Source organism: Hyperolius riggenbachi, chromosome 4 (assembly GCF_040937935.1).
Source record: "Hyperolius riggenbachi isolate aHypRig1 chromosome 4, aHypRig1.pri, whole genome shotgun sequence".
In the NCBI taxonomy this organism is placed as follows: Eukaryota; Metazoa; Chordata; class Amphibia; order Anura; family Hyperoliidae; genus Hyperolius; species Hyperolius riggenbachi.
The window spans coordinates 64,105,424-64,128,962 of record NC_090649.1 but is presented as its reverse complement, the minus strand read 5'-3'; the positions used below and the strand labels follow the sequence as shown (position 1 = coordinate 64,128,962).

Below are 23,539 nucleotides of genomic sequence, written 5' to 3'. Positions count from 1 at the left end.
ACTGTCAGCCATACTATCTCAAGAAAAAAACAACACATGTATAAGTAGATACAAACTTGCTGTACTTACATAACAGATGTATTGCATTGTCTACATTTTGATTTTAGTGATTTTTCTAAGTCAGTGTCTGTGTATCATTGTCCACCCCCCTCCCAGTCTACAGACACCCCCACCCAGCTCTGCAGTAGAAAGTGCATTGAGAAATTTTAGCTAATCAGAGAGGGACAGAGGTATGGGAGGGAAAAACAGGAGGGAAAGAGTCTTCAGCCAATCAGGCTGCATTAGTTAAGTCTGAGGGGAAAGTAAAGAAGAAAAAAAGAAAACCCAGCATGCCCTGCAACTTCCTTTGTGCGGCATATGTACCACATGAGAACCAGGGAAACTGGGCAATGATGTTTTACGGAGAAGAAAGAATTGGATTGTCTGATTAACATCCTTATTGTTTACCAGATAAAAATATTTTTATTTTATTTTATGCCCAACAGTTACTCTTTAAAGGACCACTATTGCAAAAAAAGGTAAAATTTAAAATAAATGTAAACACATACAAATAAGAAGTATGATTCTTCCAGAATAAAATAAGCCATAAATGACTTTTCTCCTATGTTGCTGTCACTTACAGTAGGTAGCAGAAATCTGACATTACCGAAAAGTTTTGGGTTAGTCCATCTCTCCATAGGGGATTCTCAGCTTGGCCTGTATTCTTTATAAAGACACTCCCTGAAAAAGATTTATACAAAGATTCTTGCCAGCCTCCATCCTCACTGCACACTTTTTTGGTAGTTGGATGGAGCAACTGCTATTCATTAAGTGCTTTTAAAAATAAAGAAAATACTGAGAATCTTCCATGAGGAGATGGGCTGGTCTACAGCCTCTCAGTTCTGTCAGATTTCTACTACATACTGTAAGTGACAGCAACATAAGAGAAAAGTAATTTATGGCTTATTTTACTCTGGGAAAAATGTACTTCTTATTTGTATATGTTTACATGTACTTTAAATGTTACGATTTTCATGATAGTGGTCCTTTAAGCCATTCTATTGTTGATTTACTTCTATGCTTTGGGTTGTTGCCCTGCTGCAACACCCATCTTCTGCTGAGCTTGAGCTGGTGGACAGAAGGCCTTAAGTTCTCCTGCAAAATGTCTTGATAAACTTGGGAATTCATTTTTCTTTTGAAGATAGCAATCCATCCAAGCCCTGACACAGCAAAGCACCCCCAAACCATGATGCCCTCACCACCATACTTCACAGTTGGGATGAGGTTTTGATATCCGTGTGCTGTGCCTAGTTTTCTCCACACATTGGGCTCTATTCACAAAGGGTAGTTCGGTAAAATAATTTTTGGGGTAAAATACCTCATAAAGGTACTTTTTTTTCCAAATTCACTAAAGTTTTCTCTTATGAGGCAGAAGTTATGTAATTTACCAAATGTGAATAGAGCCCATAGTGTTATGTGTTTTTTTCCAAACAACTCAACTTTGATTTTATCTGTCCACAGAATATTTTGCCAGGACTGTGGAACATTCAGGTGCTCTTTTGCAAACTTTAAATGTGCAGCAATGTTTTTTTTGGACAGCAGTGGATTCCTCTGTGGTGTCCTCCCACGAACTCCATTCTTGTTTAGTGTTTTATGTATCGTAGATTCCCTAACAGGGATGTTAGCATATTCCAGAGACTTTTGTACATCTTTAGCTAACACTCTAGGATTCTTCCTCACCCCATTGAGCATGCTGCGCTGTGCTCTTGCAGTCAACTTTACAGGACAGACACTTCTAAGGAGAGTAGCAGCAGTGCTGAACTTTCTCCATTTATAGACAATTTGTCTTACCGATGGACTGATGAACAGCAAGGATTTTGGAGATACTTTTATAACCCTTTCCAGCTTTATGCAAGTGAGCAATGTTTCTTGGAAAAAGCAAACCCAAAACTGGTGTGTGTTTTATAGGGCAGGGCAGCTGTAAACAGGACCTCCAATCTTATCTTATTGATTGGACTGGCTGACACCTCACTCCAATTAGCTTCTGGAGATGTCATTAGTCTAGGGGTTCACATACCTTTTCCACCTGCACTGTGAATGTTTACATGGTGTGTTCAATAAAAACATGGAAACATTTCATTATTTGTGTGGTATTAGTTTAAGCAGACTGTAATTGTCTATTATTGGGACTTAGAAGATCAGATCACATTTTATGACCAATTTGTGCAGAAATCTATATAATTCCAAAGGGTTCACATAGTTTTTACTGCTACTGTATATCTATCTATGTGAAAATGGTTAGAACAGACCGTTGGCACAAAGGGCTGCAACTGGACCTTCCAAGATCGGCAGGCTCGTTTAACCTCCCTGGCAGTAAGCCCGTGCTGAGCACGGGCTAAGCCGCCGCGGGGATAGCTCAGGCCCTGTTGGGCCGATTTGTACAATTTTTTTTTGTTGCACGCAGCTAGCACTTTGCTAGCTCCGTGCATAGCTCGATCGCCGCCGATTCTCCGCTACCCGCCGCGTTAGAGGGCCCCCCCCAGACCCCGTGCGCAGCCTGACCAATCAGTGCCAGGCAGCGCTGTGGGGTGGATCGGGACTCCCTCTGACGTCACGACGTCGCTGACGTCATCCCGATCATCGCCATGGCGACAGGGGAAGCCTAACAGGAAAACCCCGTTCTGAACGGGATTTCCTGTTTGCGCTGATCGCCAGAGGCGATCGAAGGGGGTGGGGGGATGTCGCTGCACAGCGGCTATCATGTAGCTAGCGCTAGGCTAACTACATGATTGAAAAAAAAATGTAAAGTGCTGTGCTGCCCCCTGGCGGTTTTAATAGACCGCCAAGGAGGTTAAAGGAGAACTGAAGTGAGAGGTATATGGAGGCTGCCATACTGATTTCCTTTTGAACAATACCAGTTGCCTGGCTAACCTGCAGATCCTCTACCTCTAATACATTTAGCTATAGACCCTGAACAAGCATGCGGCAGATCAGGTGTTTCTGACATTTTTTACAGATCTGACAAGATTAGCTGCATGCTTGTTTCTGGTGTGACTCAGATATTATTGCAGCCAAATAGATCAGCAGGGCTGCCAGGCAACTGGTATTGCTTGCAAGGAACTAAATATGGCAGCCTCCATATACCTTTCACTACAGTTCTCCTTTAAGGGCCTATGCCTTGCATGCTCTGACCAGAGGGGTTAAATGAATGGAGAAAGAAGATGAAGGTTGGCACTGCAATCAACTGGATTTATTCAAAAAATTATAATGCAACAGCATTAAATTCAATAATACGAGCCTAGTGCGGCAATACAAAAATAGGTGCACATACCGATGCTGGTGGGCAGTCAGTGGGGCGGTGGGTGCAAGGCACAAGTAGCCTGACGGTGGTTTCGCGTGGATAGCGCTTCTACGAAGCCTCTGTAGAAGCCTTATCCACACAAAACAGCTATCAGGCACTTTCTTTCTCAAATATTTATCGATATATATAAAATCGGATGTATGTATGTGTGTATGTATGTATGTGTGTATGTGCTGCGATCACTCGAAAATGCCTTGACTGATTTCAACAAAACTTGGTATACAGATCCCTTACTACCTGGGATGATATGTTCTGGGGGTCTCGCGGCCCCCCTGCACACCTGGGCGGAGCTACAAACAGCAAATCAGATTTCACCCATTCATGTCAATGGAAAAAATGGAAAAGGCTGCCATTCTTATAGTAATCAAGCCAGAGTCCCCACACATGGCACAGTTGGTCACTCGGTGACCGAGGTTACAAATCCAGGAAAAGTTGTTGGACTATAAAATAGCCAATCAAATTTTAGCCATTCATTTTTTTATGGGAAAATGTAAACTGCAGCCATTCTTACACTGTTTATCGCAGGGTTCTCAAACTTGCCACACTTGGTCACTGGGTGAATGGGATTAAGATTCAGGAAAGTGAGTGGAGCCTACAACAGCCAATTAAAATTGACCTATTGATTTTCAAGGAGAATATTTAAACTGCTGCAATTTTTACACTGTTTGTGGCAAAGGCTTCAAATTTGCTACAGTCGGTCATTGGGTGACTGGGGTCCAAATTTACTGAAGGGGCGGGGCCACAAACAGCCAATCAGATTTCCTTGCTGGATAAACTGCTTCCATTTACATATTTTTGATGCCAGGAACCTGAAAGCTCACAAACTTTGTCATTGAAAGGCTGCGTGTCAAGGTTATAAAAAGTGGGCGGAGCCAAAAACAAATTTCATTGGTACAAATATAAACTGCAGCCATTATTACACTGTTAATGCCAGGGTTCTCAAACTTTGCACAGTTGGTCACTGGGTGACTGGGATTAATATTCAGGAAAATGCGTGAAGCCTACAAAAGCCAATCAAAAATCACCTGTTGATTTTCAAGGGGAATATTTTCATTGCTACCATTCTTACACTGTTAATGGCAGAGGCCTCAAACCTGATACAGTCAGTCATTGACTGGGGTTGAAATTCACTAAGTGGGGGGGGGGGGGGAGCCACAAACAGCCAATCAGATTTGTTTAATTTCAATGGGAATATAGAAATTATTGATACCAAGGACCCCAAAGCTCATAGACTTGATAACTGAGTGACTGTATGTCAAGGTTAGAAAAAGTGGGTGGTGCCAACAAGGAGGTGGAGTCACAAACAGCCAATCAGATTTTTTAGATTCATTTTAGCTATTCTGTTATTGGCAGGGTTCTCAAACTTGACACAGTTGGTCAGTGGATGACTGGGATTCAGGAAAGTGAATGGAGCCAACCAATCAAAATTCACCTATTGCCTTTCAAGGGGAATATTTAAATTGCTGCAATTCTTACACTCTTAATGTCAGAGGCCTCAAATCTGGTCCAGTCAGTCACTGGGAGACTGGGGTCTAAATTCTGAAAAGGGGGCTGGCCACAAACAGCCAATCAGATTTGTTTAATTTCAATGGGAAAATTCAACTTATTGATGCCAAGGACCCCAAAGCTCATAAACTTGCGCATTGAGTGACTGTATTTCAAGGTTGGAAACAGTGGGCGGAGCCAAAAACTACAAACTTTTTACATGGGAAAATACAAACTGCAGCCATTTTTACACTGTTAATGGCGGGGTTCTCAAAGCTGATACAGTTGGTCACTGGGTGACTGGGATTAATATTAGGAAAAGTTGGTGGAGGCTACAACAGCCAATCAAAACTTACCTATTGATTTTCAAGGGGAATATTGAAACTGCTGGCATTCTTACACTGTTAATGGCAGAGGCCTCAAAGACTGGGGTTCAAATTCACTAAAGGGACGGAAGTACAAACAGCCAATCAGATTTCTTTGCTGAATAAACTGCTTCCATTCATACAATTTTGATGCCATGATGCAGAAAGCTCACAAACTTGGTCATTGAGTGACTGTGTTTCAAGATTACAAAAAGTGGGTGGAGTCAAACAGATTTCCCTGGGAAAATGTAAACTGCAGCCCCTAATTACTGTTAATGGCAGGGTTACAAAATTTGCACAGTTGGTTACTGGGTGACTGGGATTACTATTCAAAAAGGTGGGTGGAGCCTATAAAATCCAATCAACATTTGCCTGTTGATTTTCAAGGGGAATATTTAAATTGCTGTCATTCTTGCACTTTTAATGGCACAAGCCTCAAACCTGGTACAGTTGGTCATTGGTTCACTGGGGTTCAAATTCAGAGAAGGGGCAGAGCCACAAACAGCCAATCAGATTTGTTTCCTTTCACTGGGAAAATACAAATTATTGATGCCAAGGACCCCAAAGTTCATAAACTTGGTCAATGAGTGTTTGTGTGTTTGGGATTGAAAACGTGGGCAGGGCCAATAGCAGCAAAATACATACCCGGGCAAAAATTATATCATTTTGTTGGTCAGGATCCACTGAGTATTTTAATATGAAATTTATGCCGCTGATATACCCAGCCACGGAGTTATTCAGCTGCTCAGTACCAGAACATCTTACACCAGAATGCTTACTATCATTTCGATGTCTGTTGCTTGAGGATTATGAATTTGTGATTATTATTTGTGTGCGAGAAGCGTTAGATGAAGTATGGAACATGTCATGTATTGTTGAGCTTAAGCTTCCCACCCAAAAGATAATAACACCCAGTCCAGCCCATGGGCTGACCCTGAGATCCCGGCCGAAAAACTGGATCATTGAAAAGGACCAGGCTGGGACTCCACTCCAGTCCTCCATTTTACCATCTTAAGTAGAGATGTGTCGAACGGTTCCCGAACCGTTCGCCAGCAAACATCTCTGAATCCCTGGGGGGTTTACTACTTCTGGGTCACTCTGATCCGGAGTAGTAAGCCTGCGCTGCCCGGCGGAGCGCGTCATAGATCGCGCTCCTGTTGCCGGGCACTTTGTGCGGATGTGCGTGACATCATGAACGACGTCACGCTCATGCGCACAGAGTGCCCGGCAACAGGAGCGCGATCTAGGACGCGCTCCGCCGGGCAGCGCAGGCGTACTACTCCGGGTCAGAGCGACCCGGAAGTAGTAAACCCCCAGAGATGTTCGCCCGGCGAACCGTTCACCACATCTCTAATCGTAAGGATTGCATGCAGCTGGCATGAGGACAGAGCTAGCTGCCATCTTGTTTGACGTCTGATCCGGAAACAAAGAATTTTGTAGGTGCTTGGGACTTTCCACAAAGGGAAATTTCTTCTGAACTTAAGTATCCGTTTATTTAATTGTCCCTTTTATTTTACACTGGGTTATCATTGTCTAATTGTTACTTTTACAGATTTTCTGTATATATTAATTATTTATATTGCATTTATAAATGAAAGATTTTAAGTCACTTATTTTCTCAGCTGCACCCTATTATTCAGCCAACCAGAATGAATACTAGCTTTTGGAAGAGACGTTACCGGGAAGTAACTGTATTGCTATAGCCAGAATAGTGTATATTCTAACCGTTTTATTCACAGGTTTTAGAATCAGTGAGAGGAGGTCCTCTGTCCTCCTACAGAGGTGGTGGCAACTTTGTACCCTAAAATAGTGTGTAGTTTGTGTTACTGTAGCTCACAAGCTCCCCTTCTAGCCTGTCTGCTGTCAAATTCCAGCTGTTTCAGCTCATCGATTGCGTCCACCAAGTTGGACGGCCTGCGTTTTAAAATACAATTGAAGGCAATGAGCGGTGCTGCCATTAGGGGGCTTGTGATAATAGTCATGTCACTGACTGTCCTTAGAGGGGGCTCACAATTTAATACCTACCGCAGTCATTGTCTAATGTCCTACCATATTATTATTATGTATTTATAGAACCCTGACATCTTCTACAGAACTTTACAGAGTACATAGTCATTTAACTGACTGTCCTAAGAGGAGTTCAGAATCTAATCCACTGAAGCAGCAGCCAGCCACTACTCCGCTGTAAATACTTTAGGTAAGCTTCCTAAAAAGCACAGAGCACTTTTCATAGATAATGTATATAGTTCCAGGACTGGTTTTCTGTCAGCATTTTTCTTGTATCCATACGTATTGCTCTGCACTTTACTTTTGATATTGGGATTGCTATTTGCATCTGATACACCGCATCCATACATTTTTTGCAGTTCCCTGATACACTTTTTTGTACAGTTGTATTTATTTTTTACAAGTTTTGTTTTATGACACAATTATTGGCACTTATATACGTTATAATTATAGGAAAGGTGGGGGGGAAAGGCTGCGCATCCCTAAACACATGTTGCAATTGAATGGTTAATCGCACAGGCATACACCGCCTCTGCCAGACTGAAAAATGCATGCCCTGCATCCAAGACGAGTGCTAACATTTATTAAACTAGGAGGTACTTTAGCTTCCAATATGGTTTGCATGCAAAGTATATTATACTAGACACTTGCGCCACGGTGAGGCAGAACTCCGGGCAAGTGACCTAACCTAAATTTAAAACCTCGGGAGCAGCTATGCAAAAAAATGTGTAACTTACATTTGGTAGAAGAGCTAGGAGAACGCCAGCGCATACCACTAAGGCTGCATCTGAAATGACCACCAGCTCAGTGTGTAGCACCTATATAGACTTTCTGCACACTTCGCATTACATTCAGATGCAAATCATATGCAAATCTGCTACTTCTTATCATGCAAACAGGAAACTCAGGAGGAGGGGCTGGGAGCAGCTAACCTGACAGTTACATAGTTACAAAGTAAAGGAAAGGTGGGGGGGAAAGGCTGCGCATCTCTAAACACATGTTGCAATTGAATGGTTAATCGCACAGGCATACACCGCCTCTGCCAGACTGAAAAATGCATGCCCTGCATCCAAGACAAGTGCTAACAATTACATGATAAGTAGTAGCAGATTTGCATATGATTTGCATCTGAATTGAACACGTTATAATTATAGTTCATCTAATTCACTCCCTTGTCACAATTTTTTTTTTAACTTTTCTCTTTTTTACTAGGCATACCCTGGTATTTAACCTATTATTATCTATCATATACAGTGTATACTGATACAACAGAGGGTTAATTACTAGAGATGATCCGAACTTCCGATTTTCGGTTCGCGAACCTTCGCCAAACGTTCGATTTGCGCGAACCTTCGCAAACCGCAATAAACTTCAACATTTATGCTGGCCACAAAAGTGATGGAAAAGATGTTTCAAGGGGTCTAACACCTGGAGGGGGCATGGCACGCTCCAGGAAGTAAGCATACGGGATGAAATCGCTGATGGCGCCTTCACTGCAACTCACCAGGTTGGTCACCTCCTCAAACGGCCGCATAATCCTGCATGCATTTCGCATCAGTGTCCAGTTTTTGGGCCAGAACATCCCCGTCTCCCTAGATTGTGTTTTTTTACTGTAATTGTACAGGTACTGGGTGACGGCATTTTCTTGTTCTAGCAGGCGAGAGAACATGACCAGGGTGGAATTCCAGCGAGTCAGGCTATCACATATCAAGTGTTTCACCGGCAAGTTGTTTCTCCGCTGAATGTCCGCAAAGCGTGCCATGATTGTGTAAGACTGCCTGAAATGCCCACACAACTTCCTGGCCTGCTTCAGGATGTCCTCTAAGCCTGGGTACGTTGACACAAATCTTTGAATGACTAGAATCAGCACATGTGCCATGCAGGGTACATGTGTCAGCTTTCCCAAATTCAACGCGGAAATGAGATTGCTGCCGTTGTCACATACCAAATTGCCGATCTCCAGTTGGTGCGGGGTCAGCCACTGATCCACCGGTTTGTTCAGAGCAGCCAGGAGAGCTGCTCCAGTGTGACTCTCCGCTTTTAGGCAAGACATGTCTAAGATGGCGTGACACCGTCGTACCTGGCATGCAGCATAGGTCCTGGGGAGATGAGGCTGTGTAACTGGAGAGGAGATCACAGCACCAGTAGAGTTGAACTGCTATTCAGCCGTGGAGGACGATATCGAAGAGGATGTAGCAGGAGGAGAAGGAGAGGAGGTGGCAGGAGGCCTGTGCCTGCAAGCCATGGAGGTGTCACAAGTTGGTCCGCTGCACAGCCACGTACTCCCTGCTTGCCATCGGTCACCGGGTTTACCCAATGGGCTGTGTAAGTAATGTAACGGCACTGACCGTGCTTGGCAGACCAGGCATCCGTGGTCAGGTGGACCCTTGACCCAACGCTGTGTGCCAGAGATGACACCACTTGCTTCTCCACTTCACGGTACAGTTTGGGTATTGCCTTTTTAGAGAAATAATTGCAGCCTGGTATCTTCCACTGCGGTGTCCCAATGGCCACAAATTTACGGAAGGCCTCAGAGTCCACCAGCTGGTATGGTAACAGCTGGCGAGCTAACAGTTCTGCCAAGCCAGCTGTCAGACGCCGGGCAAGGGGGTGACTTGTAGAAATTGGCTTCTTCCACTCAAAGATTTCCTTCACGGACACCTGGCTGCTGTGGGCAGAGGAGCAGGAACCTCTCAAGGGCAGAGGCGGAGTGGAGGAGGGTGGCTGTAAAGGTGCAAGGGAGAAAGCGGCTGAAGATGCTGCACCTGAAGGAGGAAGAGGAGAAGGAGGGTGGCTTTTCTTTTGTGTGCTGCTTTTGCTCAAGTGCTCTTCCCATTGCAGTTTGTGCTTTTTCTCCATGTGCCTTCGTAAGGCACTTGTCCCTACAAGGGTGTTGGCCTTTCCACGGCAGAGAGAACAGATGGCATTGCTCCGATCTGAGCTGAGCCCCCCTGGGGTGATGGCATGTTGGCTGGTGTAGCCCTGCCAGAAGTTTAGAAGAAAGGGAAGAGCCTTTTTGTGTCTGGCCAGCAGCTGCAGCCTGTCAGATGCTGCTAGCACGGGCTACTGAATCACAGGGCTGCAGAATTTGGGTAAGCTAGGATCCAAAATGGCCACCAGCTGCAGAAGAGGCGGAACCAGAGCTGAGAGAGGAAGAGTACCTGCCTCCAGGGGGTGGACACAGAGAGCCTGCATCTGACTCAGCTGTTTTTTTTTTCCTGAGCATGCTCCGTACAGAGTGGCAGTTGAGAAAACTACAGTGACCAGATTTTTGTAGGCTCAACCTGGGACAAGGTGGCAGGGGGGAAGGGGGGGGGGGCGCCAAAAAATGGGGGATTGCCGCGGCAACAAACGTGGCGCCTGCGCAGTGCGCAGCACGCCGCGCCAAAAAATGGGAGTGGCCATGACATTCTATAGGCGGAGCTGACGTAATGATGTAACAGTGAGGCATAAGAAAGCAGTGTTTACGCCATGATGTGGTCAAACGAGGATTCGCATCATGGGTGTGCAGAAACTGTGTGATGCTATTTAATAGTATACTGTAACCCCAAAGCAGCAAATATAGCCAACTATGACCATTAAATAATAAATGCAGCAACAGTTACCCCAGACACAACAAAATAAATGCAATGGGCAACATGTCAGCACAAAATAAACGTATTGCGGGGCAACATGTCAGCACAAAATAAACGCAATGGGGGCAAACTTGTCAGTACAAAATAAACGCATTGTGGGCAACATTTAATTCAGCACAAAATAAACGCATTGCGGGCAACATATCAGCACAAAATAAACGCATTGCGGGCAACATCTCAGCACAAAATAAACGCAATGGGGGCAAACATGTCTGCACAAAATAAACGCAATGGGGGCAAACATGTCAGCACAAAATAAACGCATTGCGGGCAACATGTCAGCACAAAATAAACACACTGTAGGCAAACATGTCAGCACAAAATAAACGCAATGGGGGCAAACACGTCAGCACAAATTAAACGCAATGGGGGCAAACACATCAGCACAAATTAAACGCAATGGGGGAAAACATGTCAGCACAAAAACGCAATGGGGGCAAACATGTCAGTACAAAAACACAATGGGGGCAAAAGTCAGCACAAAAACGCAACGGGGGCAAACATGTCAGCACAAAAATGCAATGGGGGCAAACAGGTCAGCACAGAAACGCAACGGGGGCAAACATATCAGCACAGAAATGCAATGGGGGCAAACATGTCAGTACAGAAACGCAATGGGGGCAAACACGTCAGTACAGAAACGCAATGGGGGCAAACACGTCGGTATAGAAACGCAATGGGGGCAAACATGTCAGTACAGAAACGCAATGGGGGCAAACACGTCAGTACAGAAACGCAATGGGGGCAAACATGTCAGCACAGAAACGCAATGGGGGCAAACATGTCAGCACAGAAACGCAATGGGGGCAAACATGTCAGTACAGAAACGCAATGGGGGCAAACATGTCAGTACAGAAACGCAATAGGGGCAAACATGTCAGTACAGAAACGCAATAGGGGCAAACATGTCAGTACAGAAACGCAATGGGGGCAAACATGTCAGTACAGAAACGCAATGGGGGCAAACATGCCAGTACCCAAACGCAATGGGGGCAAACATGTCAGTACAAAATAAATGCAATGGGGGCAAACATGTCAGTACAGAAACGCAATGGGGGCAAACATGTCAGTACAAAATAAATGCAATGGGGGCAGACATGTCAGTACAAAAATGCAATGGGGGCACATTTCACCTGGAAAAAAAAAAGCATGTACTCACCTGACAGAAGTTCCCTCACGCAGCCGACCTCTGGTGTGTGTGCAGCTCCCCGGGCTCACAGGCAGAGCAGGGCTACGGCAAGATGGCGTCCGGAGGCGGAGCCCTGTACTGGAGACAGTACAGGGCTCCACCTCCGGGCGCCATCTTCCCGTAGCCCTGCTCTGCCTGTGCCTGCCGCCCGGAACACAATGCAGGCTGCTGGAGCGGGGCTGCGGGGAATGAACTAGCGCAGCGTCTATGAGACCAGAGTCCGAGGCCGGGACGTCCCGCTGCTGAAAGCGGGACGTTTCCCGGGACCTCATGCAGCCTGGGACAGCGCCCCCCGAAGGCGGGACGCGTCCCGGGTAAAGCGGGACGTATGGTCACCGTAAGAAAACCGGTCTGAGCTGGTTGGAGATGTGGTGTTGCAGTTTTTTGGCTGGCTGTGAAGAAACTGATCTGTAAAAGGACATGGCGCTGCTAAGATGATGTGCCAAGCTGGCTGCAGTGATTAAGAGAGCAGCAGAGAGGTACAGTGAACCTGAAGACTGTGCAGAGAGAGAGGCAGAAAGAGTAATCCGCTGAAGAAGTATTCAGAGTAGAAAGCAGGAAGATAAGAGAGAAGATAGTAAAGCTGGAGAGATGATTTCCTGTATACAGTGAGACAGAATCTATAACAGCAGTGCCTACAGGAGAGGAAAAGAAAAACTTGTCACAGAAGCTACATTGTGGAAAAATGAATGTAAAGAAGGCTAATTGATCTAAGTATTCATGCATGAACTGCTCCTAGCTCAAGCCAAGCATTCAGGGATTCTCTGGAGTTTATAAACTGTGCAAAAGAATCCCAAAGACTTTCTATCTGTGAAATGAATCCAACTGCAGCCAAGAGGCCTCAGGAGTACAAGTGTAACGATCGGTGTCAGCAAGAACAGATTTTCTGATTATTGGTGATCTGCAGTATCACCAATAATACAGATGTTATACCTGATTATGTGGTGATCTGCAGAAACACCAATAATGCAAGTATAGCAAGACACCGGACACCCAGGTGTAGGATAAGTGTTTAGTGCAACAGTAAATATAGATAGAGATACCCACTATCCCAGAGGAGCTGGTAGAGGGAGGTATCTCTATAGAACACTGGAATCAGTACTCCAGCAGGCTGGAGACACAGATGAATTAGTGATCGGTTGACCCGAGGAGCGGGTGATGCACAGTAAGACAACGTATACTGATCACTCGTGGAGCGGATGATTCAGACTGTACTGCAGCAGGTGATCACCTGAGGGGCAGGAGATCAAGACTGTACTGCAGCTTCTGATCACCTGAGGAGCAGGTGATTAAGACTGTACTGCAGCTATCCACCTGAGGCGCAGGTGATAAGACTGTACTGCAGCTATCAAAATGAGGAGCAGGTGATTTAGACTGTACTGCAGCTGTCAACCTGAGGAGCAGGTGATTAAGACTGTACTGCAGCTATCAACCTGAGGAGCAGGTGATTAAGACTGTACTGCAGCTATCAACCTGAGGAGCAGGTGATTACTAAACTGAGAATCCCTCACCAGAACTAAGCTTACTGGTGAAGGTAGAAGAGTCAGACAAGCAGGATCGGCAACACACGGACAGATCCGGTACAAAGACAGAAGACTGAATCAGAGTGAGGTATAAGCTGAGTCGGCAACAGGATCAGATAGGCAGAAGCACAGAATCAGAAGACAGAAGAGTGGTCAAGGCTAGCAGAGGGTCATAACAAATAATACAATTCAATTAGTACTTTAAGCTATCAACAGAATCTGGCTAAGTGTGGATCCCCAGCTCCTGCTGGTTCTAGCACACTTTCGGATCTGACTAGGGTCTGATTGCTAACATGTAGCATTTGCAACAGCAGATGAAGAGCAACTGACAGGCAGGTCCTATATATACTCAGAGCGCTCCACAGCGCCGCCCCAGTCACTCAGCCAATCCGGAGCACTACTGGAGTCAGCTGACCGGCTGATCAGCTGACTCCCCTTCTACTTGCATAAAGGTCCTGGCGCGCGCGCGTAGCCCTCAGTCTATGTGCAACTGAGGGACCAGGCAAAACTCCAACATGTAACCGTGCAGCGGAGGCCGCCGGCTGAGACGCGGATATGGCCGCCATGCCGCTCACCGCCGCCGCGGCCTCTCCGCTATCTATTACAACAAGTTATGAGAACCTTCCTGCAGTAATTTCTTTGAATTATATTTATTCATATAAAGAAAAGTATACTTACCTGTAGAAGTGATGTTCTGAGTTCCTGTAAGAAAAAGAAGTTTATTAGAGATTTTATTTAAAGCAGTTCAATTAATCTAAGTAGGAGTCTACCTGTATGATAATCTGCAGTAACTTGGATGGGGTCTTGTGGAGAAAAATAAGAACATTGAAAGTTTCTATCAAATACTCATTCAATACCAGGAACTAAAGATTGCAGTTTTGAATCACACTTACCCGGATGAACCTTGGAGCGTTTAAACTGTTTCTCTGCAAAAGAAAGAAAAGACTGCTCACACAGGTTGAGTGGGTTGCTATATTTCCTTGTGGATTACAATTCTTGATCAGCCAACAGGAAAACAGAGCCTTTATTCCTGGAAGCATTGAGCATGGAAGAGGTCTTCTGAGTTAGAGTTAATAAAAATGAATATATCTGCTTAGTTCTTAGGACTCATTCACATCTAGCAACGCAGATGGCTGTGCGATCCGAACGTAGCGCATCCGATCGCATGCCATCTGTGCCGCTGCCCTCTGCGCTGCTGATTTTATCAATTGACAGTGATGGGATCAGACCTGCCGGGGGGCCTTCCTCTGGGTTTGCCTCTACCTCTGCCTCTACCTGTTTTGTCAGTTTTGTCCATATCAGGGGGGATGAAGTGAAAGGTATGCACTGACTTGACTAATACAATGTGCAGTCACAAAGGTGCAGTTAACAAGTATGCACGGAGTGGTATATCACACTGCATGCACTCACAGGTAGGTATATGCAGTGATGAGGTGGGTGCACTGAACACAACAGGTAGGTATATGCAGTGATGGGTATTACAATGTGCACCTGTCACACACAGACAGGTAGCGGACAGGCACAGTGACACTGCATGCACCCAACTCACGTAGGTAGGTGGGTGCACTGTGAACAACAGGTAGGTAGGTATATGCAGTAATGGGCATTGCAATGTGCACCTGTCACACACAGACAGGTAGCGGACAGGCACAGTGACACTGCGTGTGCTCAGCTCACATAGGTAGGTGGGTGCACTGTGAGCAACAGGTAGGTAGGTATATGCAGTAATGGGTATTACAATGTGCACCTGTCACACACAGACAGGTAGCAGACAGGCACAGTGACACTGCATGAGCTCAGCTCACGTAGGTAGGTGGGTGCACAGTGAACAACAGGTAGGTATGTGCAGTGATGGGTAATGTGCACCTGTCACACACACAGGTAGTCACTGAATGTGCTGGGCCTGGCAGTGGCACAAACATTATGAATTATCAAGGGTGTCTATGCAACACAAGTGTCAGTGGGACACACAGAAAAAAAATAGATCACAAGAACAAGATTAGCTCTCAAAAGAGCTGTTGTGGCGTGCTATTATAGCATTAAGAATCAGCAAGGGGCAAGCTAAGAAGCCTACAAGAGCCTAACTAATCTTTCCCTATGAGAGAGTCTGCAGAAGCTGTCCCTTTACTGCAGGCACACGAGTGAGTCAAATGATCGGTGATGCCTGCCATTTATAAGGGGGGGGGGGAGGCGCTCCAGGAGGGAGTGTAGACTGATTGGCTACAATGTGCCTGCTGACTGTGATGTAGACTGTCAAAGTTGACCCTAATGGTGCACTATGGGGGCGAATCAAACTTCCGATAAAGTTCACAGTTTTTTGCAATCACGAACCCCCGGAAGTTCACCTAGAATCGTTTGCCGGCGAACCGTTTGGGCCATCTCTAAAAATTACATTCAACAGTAGGAACATTTTAATGTTTTTTAATAATGTTTTTTATTGACTGTGTATGTCCAAATAAAGTTACTTTTTCATTTTTGAAAATTTTCATCTTGTGAAAATTGGTATTTATTACCCCACCTAGGGGCTACTGTTCCTTTTGGTGTTTACAATGTCTATTGTCCTACCATATTATTGTTATGTATTTATATAACTCTGACATCAATGACTGTGGAGTCCGAGCAATTTTTGGGTACCTGGAGTCAGAATCGGTGGTTTTATAAACTGAGGAGTCGAAGTTGGATGATTTTTCTACCGACTCCACAGCCCAGCTGACATCTTCTACAGCACTTTACAGAATACATAGTCATGCTAATGACCATCTTCAGAGGCACTTACAATCTAATTTCTACTACAGTCATTATTATTATGATGCATTTATATAGCGCTGACATCTTCCAGAACACTTTGGAGTATATAGTCATGCCATTAATTGTACCTAAGAGTAATCTAATGTGTATTGGAAGAACGAGAGGGTGGGGACAACACAAGGTTTCTTACCTGGGGCACTGAAAAGGTCAGAGAGGGCCCTACCACTGCTTTGCATGAGAGGGAGGGGGTACATCTCCCTATCTATATGGGGGTCTCTACCAATCTATATAGAGAAGGGGGAGGGCTACATCTGCTTACCAACACTGGGGGGTAAGGTGCGTCCTACTGGTTATCCATACTGGGGATGGGTCGTTCTGTCTACCTACACAGGGGCCTTCTGGCTACATATACTGGGAAAGGGAGGGGTCTACCGGGGGAGTACCTCTGTCTCCCATTACTGGAGGCCTACTTAATGTTTAGGGGCCCCTCTGGCTACCAAATTTTTTTTTTGGGGGGGGGGGGGGGGCAAGCAAAACTTTGCTATGGGACCCTACAGTTTCTAACTATGCCCCTGCAAGTAATGTTTTCCTGACAAAAAATGGCACATGATAATGCATGCTGATAACCATTGTTGTTGTTCTTCTCATCTTTAGATCTGAACACTTGCTTGCCATGGCTCTTTTTATTGCTCTTCTGTCCATCGTTGCCTTTTTGCTTTTAGTAAAGCTCTATGGCTTAGTAAAGCTCTATGGCAAACATAAGAACAAAAATTATCCTCCAGGGCCTACACCTCTGCCACTCATTGGAAACCTGCACCTGGTGGATCACAAGAAGCCTCATTACTCATTTATGAAGGTAATACATTACTTATGCTCTAAAGTAGGTATTCTCATTATGAACATGGATCACATAGCACCATGCAGAAAGTACACAGGTGGTAAGAAGATGCTAAGAATATGAGGAGAGGACTACTAGGACTACAAGCACTGTCTAGCCACTTGAAGTTTAGTAGGTGCATAGTATTTAGCTTCTGCTAAGTTTTGGAGTGGAGGAATAGTATTTAGCACAAGAGAACTATACTATTCATTCTTTTTAGGGGGAAGGGAAAGAAGTGGTTTGCATGCAGTATGAGATGGGTTTTTTTTTTTTTTTTTTTTAATAAAATGTACAGTGGATCAGGCATGAATATCCACAAGTCTCTTAAAATCTTCTACTTCCTTCAATTGTCTCACCTCACCCCACTTGAGGAAGATGCCACCATTGGATAGATCTATGACCGAATCAGATCAGAGGAGGGATCTATTGCTGCCGGTGTAGTGCACAATGATATCCAGCATGAAATATTTGCATCTGCCTCCACCTGGGGGTCCCCCATGTCTCCCTAGTGTAAGCTGTATGCCTTGGACCCATGGTGAGTGTTGCAGTGGTGCTTAGCTCACCAGTCAGCTGATACGCCTCTTCTTGTTTCCCGTATCTGGGCACCGGGTACAGACATCCAGTAGTGATGTAGAGAAGACACAGGACAAAGTAGGAGCGCACCAGTGGACAGGTAAGTTTAAGCACCGCTTCCACAGTCAAGAGGTACATACACAATAGGGTGAGACCGGCAGAGGTCCATCGGTTTTCATGAAATTGAACACTGCTACCGTCGCGCACCCAAATGAGCCCTTTCAATTGGGATCTTTCCAGCATGCCGGATCAATTGTTTCCATATATTTCGGCTGCAAATTGATTGATATGATTATCAGACAGCCACGTAGTGGCACTGATGTCTATGAGATTCTATGGTTAGACCACATGAGGAAGGTCATGAACACCTATTGTATGGCTATATCTCCTTAAGTGAGAGAAGAAACGGTACACAGGAGGAGGCGCACCAGCAGATCAGCTATACACCACTCACAGGCCCAGCCAGTTTCGGACTGGGAGGTGGTAAAGCTGAGGAAATCCACCTGCTGGCGAAGCATGCCTACTCTGCTAGTCTGGGGAAGGAACCCTCCCTCAACGGACAAAAAAAATATCGGCCTTTCAGCACATGTGGGTGCTACTGGTTTATGAGTGTTCCTCATTTGTATGGTGCCTTGATGGATTCTTTTGAGGAAATGGGAGGATCTGAAAGATCCAGACATAGACTAATTCACAGGTGTAGAGCCTGCTTAACCACTCCACTTTATGAAACTAAGGCAGCATATCTACGACCCGCGGGAGGGGCGAAAATATACGCCTCTCGCCACATTGCCACTGTGTGCGCTCCCCACCATCTCCCACGCACACTCATTAACGTCGCCATCCGTTAGTGGGGAACACAGTTCTCATTCATTAATCGAAGTCCCAGTGTAAATGATCGCCGGCATGAATGAGATGCCTGTGTCATTGTATCTTCCAGAATAACACGTTCACACATTACTTCCTGTTTAGCGTACTTATAGTAACCTAATAGGAAATAATGCATAAGGATATCTTGGGCCATATGCAATTCACTTTTTATCCTGAGTTTTCTCCTAGGTGATATTTTTAAACCTGTCTATAAAATGCTTTTTAACCCACCAGTAAGCAAGAAAATACTCAAAATAATTTTGACAGTACTTTTTCACTTACTTTTTGGTACTTTTTTAATTGCAAAGTGCTGAAAAGTTGAAAAATTATCTCCTAGGAGAAAACTAAGGAGAAAAATGAATTGCATATGGGCCCTTGTGTCCAAATAGTAAAATTACACCGACCTACATTTATTTTAATAAAAAGATCCACAATTACATTTAAAACGCCTTCCTTCCTACACTCTCCCATAGTACCCAAAAAATGTTTTTGCATTAAAAAAACAAAACAAAACACCATATGACAATTACAAAAAAAAAAAAACATAAATAGTTACCTTTGGGACTTAACTTTAATATGTATGCCAAGAGGGTATGTTACTGTTAATGTTTAAATTATGGGCTTGTAATCAGTGATAGATGCAAAATTTAAAAAATGCACCTTGATTTCCAAATAAAATATTGGCGCTAACTAGGACAAATGTGCAAATAAAGTGTGTGGCTTTTATCCACAGCAGAATGTTTTATTTTAAAACTATAATGGACACAAACTTAGAAATGTTTTTTTCTTATTATTCCTATTAAAATGAATTTAGAATAAAATAATTCTTAGCATAATGTACCACCAAAAGAAAGCTTAATTGGTGGCGTAAAAAACAAGATATAGATCATTTTGTTATGATAAGTACTGATTAAGTTATTGGTGAAAGAAAGGGAGGAGTGCTGAAAGGTGAAAATTGCTCAGGTCCTAAAGGGAAAACACCCCTCAGTTGTCAAGTGGTTAATAATATTAATGGTATACAATAATCACGGGACTGACTGCTACTAATCATGCTTGTTATGAATAAATAGACCTGCTTTTGGAACTGGTGCTACAAGCTTCACATGACCTTTAGAGATGGCCCAAACCTCCGGTTTTAGGTACGCGAACCGGGTTCGCGAACCTCCTGCGAAAGTTCGGTTCGGGCAATTTTTTGCGAACCGCAATAGACTTCAATGGGGAGGCGAACTTTGAAAACTAGAAAAATTTATGCTGGCCACAAAAGTGATGGAAAGATTTTTCAAGGGGTCTAACACCTGGAGGGGGGCATGGCCGAGTGGGATACATGCCAAAAATCCCCCCAAAAATTGGGACAGCTCTGGCCACAGGTCAAGCCTGCGCACCCAGTAGTCCAAGGGTTCATCGCTGCTCACAGTGTCTACATCCACACTTAAGGCCAGGTAGTCAGCTATCTGCCGGTCCAGGCGTTGGTGGAGGGTGGATCCGGAAGGGCTACGGCGAGACGTTGGACTAAAGAATGTCCGCATGCCCGACATCACCCTGAGATCGCTGGAGCGTCCTGCCCTTGCCTGCGTGGACTTGGGAGGAGGAGGATTACTGGCAGTGGTACCTTTATTGCGTTGTGCTGTCACATCACCCTAAAACGCATTGTAAAGCATCATTGCCAGCTTGTTCTGCAAGTGCTGCATCCTTTCCGCCTTCTGTTGAGTTGGTAACAGGTCCGCCACTTTGCGCCTGTACCGAGGGTCTAGTAGCGTGGCCACCCAGTATAGGTCATTCCCCTTGAGTTTTTTGATACGGGGGTCCCTCAATAGGCTGGACAACATGAGGCCATCTGCACAAAGTTGGATCCAGACGTACTCTCTATCTCCTCTTGCTCTTCCTGAGTGACGTCACGCAAGTCCTCTTCCTCCCCCCAGCCACGAAAAATACCACGGGAACGTGGAGCAGCACAAGCCCCCTCTGACGGCTGCTGCGGTTGTTCTTCTGCCGCCGCCTCTTCCTCTTCCACAGAAACACCTTCCTCATCCTCATCCGAGTCTGACTCCTCTACTTCCCCACACGACTCCTCTTCTTCCTCCCCCTTCTGTGCTGCCGCAGGTGTCGAGGAAACATCTGGTTTGGATGAAAATTGCTCCCACGACTCCTCCTGCCGTAACTGTCTTCTTCACGCTCCTCCACAGCTTGATCCACCACTCTACGCACGGCACGCTCCAGGAAGTAAGCGTAGGGGATCAAGTTGCTGATGGTGCCTTCAGCATGACTCACCAGGTTGGTCACCTCCTCAAACGGCTGCATGATCCTGCATGCATTTCGCATAGTGTCCAGTTCGGTGGCGAGAACATCCCATCTTCCCAGATTGTGTCCTTCTACTGTAATTGTACAGGTACTGGGTGACGGCTTTCTCCTGGTCTAGCAGGTGAGAGAACATAATCAGGGTGGAATTCCAGCAAGTCGGGCTATCGCAAATCAGGCGTCTCACCGGCAAGTTGTTTCTCCGCTGAATGTCCGCAAAGCGTGCCATGGCCGTGTAAGACCGCCTGAAATGCCCACACAACTTCCTGGCCTGCTTCAGGACGTCTTCTAAGCCTGGGTACTTTGACACAAATCTTTGCACGACCAGATTCAGCACGTGTCAGCTTTCCCAAATTCAAAGCAGAAAGGAGATTGCTGCCGTTGTCACACACCACGTTGTCGATCTCCAGCTGGTGCGGGATCAGCCATTGCTCCACCTCTTTGTTAAGAGCAGCAAAAAAAGATGTTTCAAGGGGTCTAACACCTGGAGGGGGGCATGGCTGAGTGGGATACACGCCAAAATTCCCCCCCAAAATTGGGACAGCTCTGGCCACAGGTCAAGCCTGCGCATCCAGTAGTCCAAGGGTTCATCGCTGCTCACAGTGTCTACATACACACTTAAGGCCAGGTAGTCGGCTACCTACCGGTCCAGGCGTTGGTGGAGGGTGGATCCAGAATGCGCTAAGTCGAGGTGTTATACTAAAGAATGTCCACATGTCCGACATCCCCATGAGATTGCTGGAGCGTCCTTTCTTTGTCTGCGTGGAAATCGGCGGAGGATTACTGGCAGTGGTACCTTTATTGCGTTGTGCTGTGACATCACCCTTAAACGCATTGTAAAGCATAGTTGCCAGCTTGTTCTGCATGTGCTGCATCCTTTCTGCCTTCTGCTGAGTTGGTAACATGTCCGGCACTTTGTGCCTATACCGAGGGTCTAGTAGCGTGGCCACCCAGTACCGCTCATTGCCCTTGAGTTTTTCTTATACGGGGGTCCCTCAACAGGCTGGACAGCATGAAAGATGACATCTGCACAAAGTTAGATGCAGACGTACTATCCATCTCCTCTTGCTCTTCCTCAGTGACGTCAGGTAAGTCCTCCTCCCCCCCCCAGCCACGACAATACCACGGGAACGTCAAGCAGCACAAGCCCCATGCGACGCCTGCTGCGGTTGTTCTTCTGCCGCCGTCCCTCAACAGGCTGGACAGCATAAAAGACGACATCTGCACAAAGTTGGATGGAGAAGTACTATCCATCTCCTCTTGCTCTTCCTCAGTGACGTCAGGTAAGTCCTCCTCCCCCCAGCCACGACAATACCACGGAAACGTCGAGCAGCACAAGCCTCATGCGACACCTGCTGCGGTTGTTCTTCTGCTGCCGCCTCCTCCTCCTCCAAAGAAACACCTTCCTCATCATCCGAGTCTGACTCCTCTTCCCCACACAACTCCTCCTCCTCCCCCCTCTGTGCTGCCGCAAGTGTTAAGGAAACATCTGATTCTGATGTAAATTGCCCCCACAACTGTTTCTGTCATAACTGTTTCTCTTCACGCTCCTCCACAGCTTGATCCACCACTCTACGCACGGCACGCTCCAGGAAGTAAGCGTACGTGATCAAGTCGCTGATGGTGCCTTCACTGTGACTCTCCAGGTTGGTCACCTCCTCAAACGGCCGCATGAGCCTGCTTGCCTTTTGCATCAGTGTCCAGTTCGGGGGCTTGAACATTCCCTTCTCCCTAGATTGTGTCCTTCTACTGAAATTGTAGATGTACTGGGTGACGGCTTTCTCCTGTTCTAGCAGGCAAGAGAACATGACCAGGGTCGAATTCCAGCGAGTCGAGCTATCACATATCAAGCGTCTCACCGGCAAGTTGTTTCTCCGCTGAATGTCCCCAAAGCATGCCATGGCCATGTAAGACCGCCTGAAATGCCCACACAACTTCCTGACCCGCTTCAGGTTGTCCTCTAAGCCTGGGTACTTTGACACAAATCTTTGAATGACTAGATTCAGCACGTGTGCCATGCAGGATATGTGTGTCAGCTTTCCCAAATTCAAAGCAGAAAGGATATTGCTGCCATTGTCACACACCACATTGCTGATCTCTAGCTTGTGCTGGGTCAGCCACTGATCCACCTGTTTGGTAGAGCAGCCAGGAGAGTTGGTCCAGTGTGACTCTCCGCTTTAAGGCAAGACATGTCAAAGATGGCGTGACACCGTAGTACCTGGCATGCAGCATAGGCCCTGGGGAGCTGGGTCTGTGTAGCTGGAGTGGAGATCGCAGCACCAGTAGAGTTGAACTGCCGCTCAGCCGAGGAGGAGGACGACAGTGAAGAGGATGTAGCAGGAGGAGAGGAGGAGGCAGGAGGCCTGCCTGCAAGCCGTGGAGGTGTCACAAGCTGGTCCACTGCAAAGCCACGTACTCCCTGCTTGCCATCGGTCACCAGGTTGACCCAATGGGCTGGGTAAGTAATGTAGCGGCCCTGACCGTGCTTGGCAGACCAGGCATCCATGGTCAGGTGGACCCTTGACCTAACGCTGTCTACCAGAGGTGACACTACTTGACTCTCAACTTCACGGTACAGTTTGGGTGTCCCAATGACCACAATTTTACAGAATGCCTCACAGTCCACCAGCTTGTA

At 46.0% G+C, this 23,539-nt stretch overlaps 1 protein-coding gene across 1 annotated transcript in view; it reads left to right on the top strand.

Moving 5' to 3' along the window:
- The window catches only part of LOC137571249 (cytochrome P450 2K6-like), a 136,132-nt gene that overhangs the window by 68,145 nt on the left and 44,448 nt on the right, over nt 1–23,539 (top strand). Inside the window, exon 2 of the mRNA XM_068280124.1 lies at nt 16,947–17,148. Coding sequence (XP_068136225.1) covers nt 16,966–17,148 — 183 coding nt within the window. The 5' untranslated portion in view covers nt 16,947–16,965. The remainder of the gene's footprint in view (nt 1–16,946; nt 17,149–23,539) is intronic.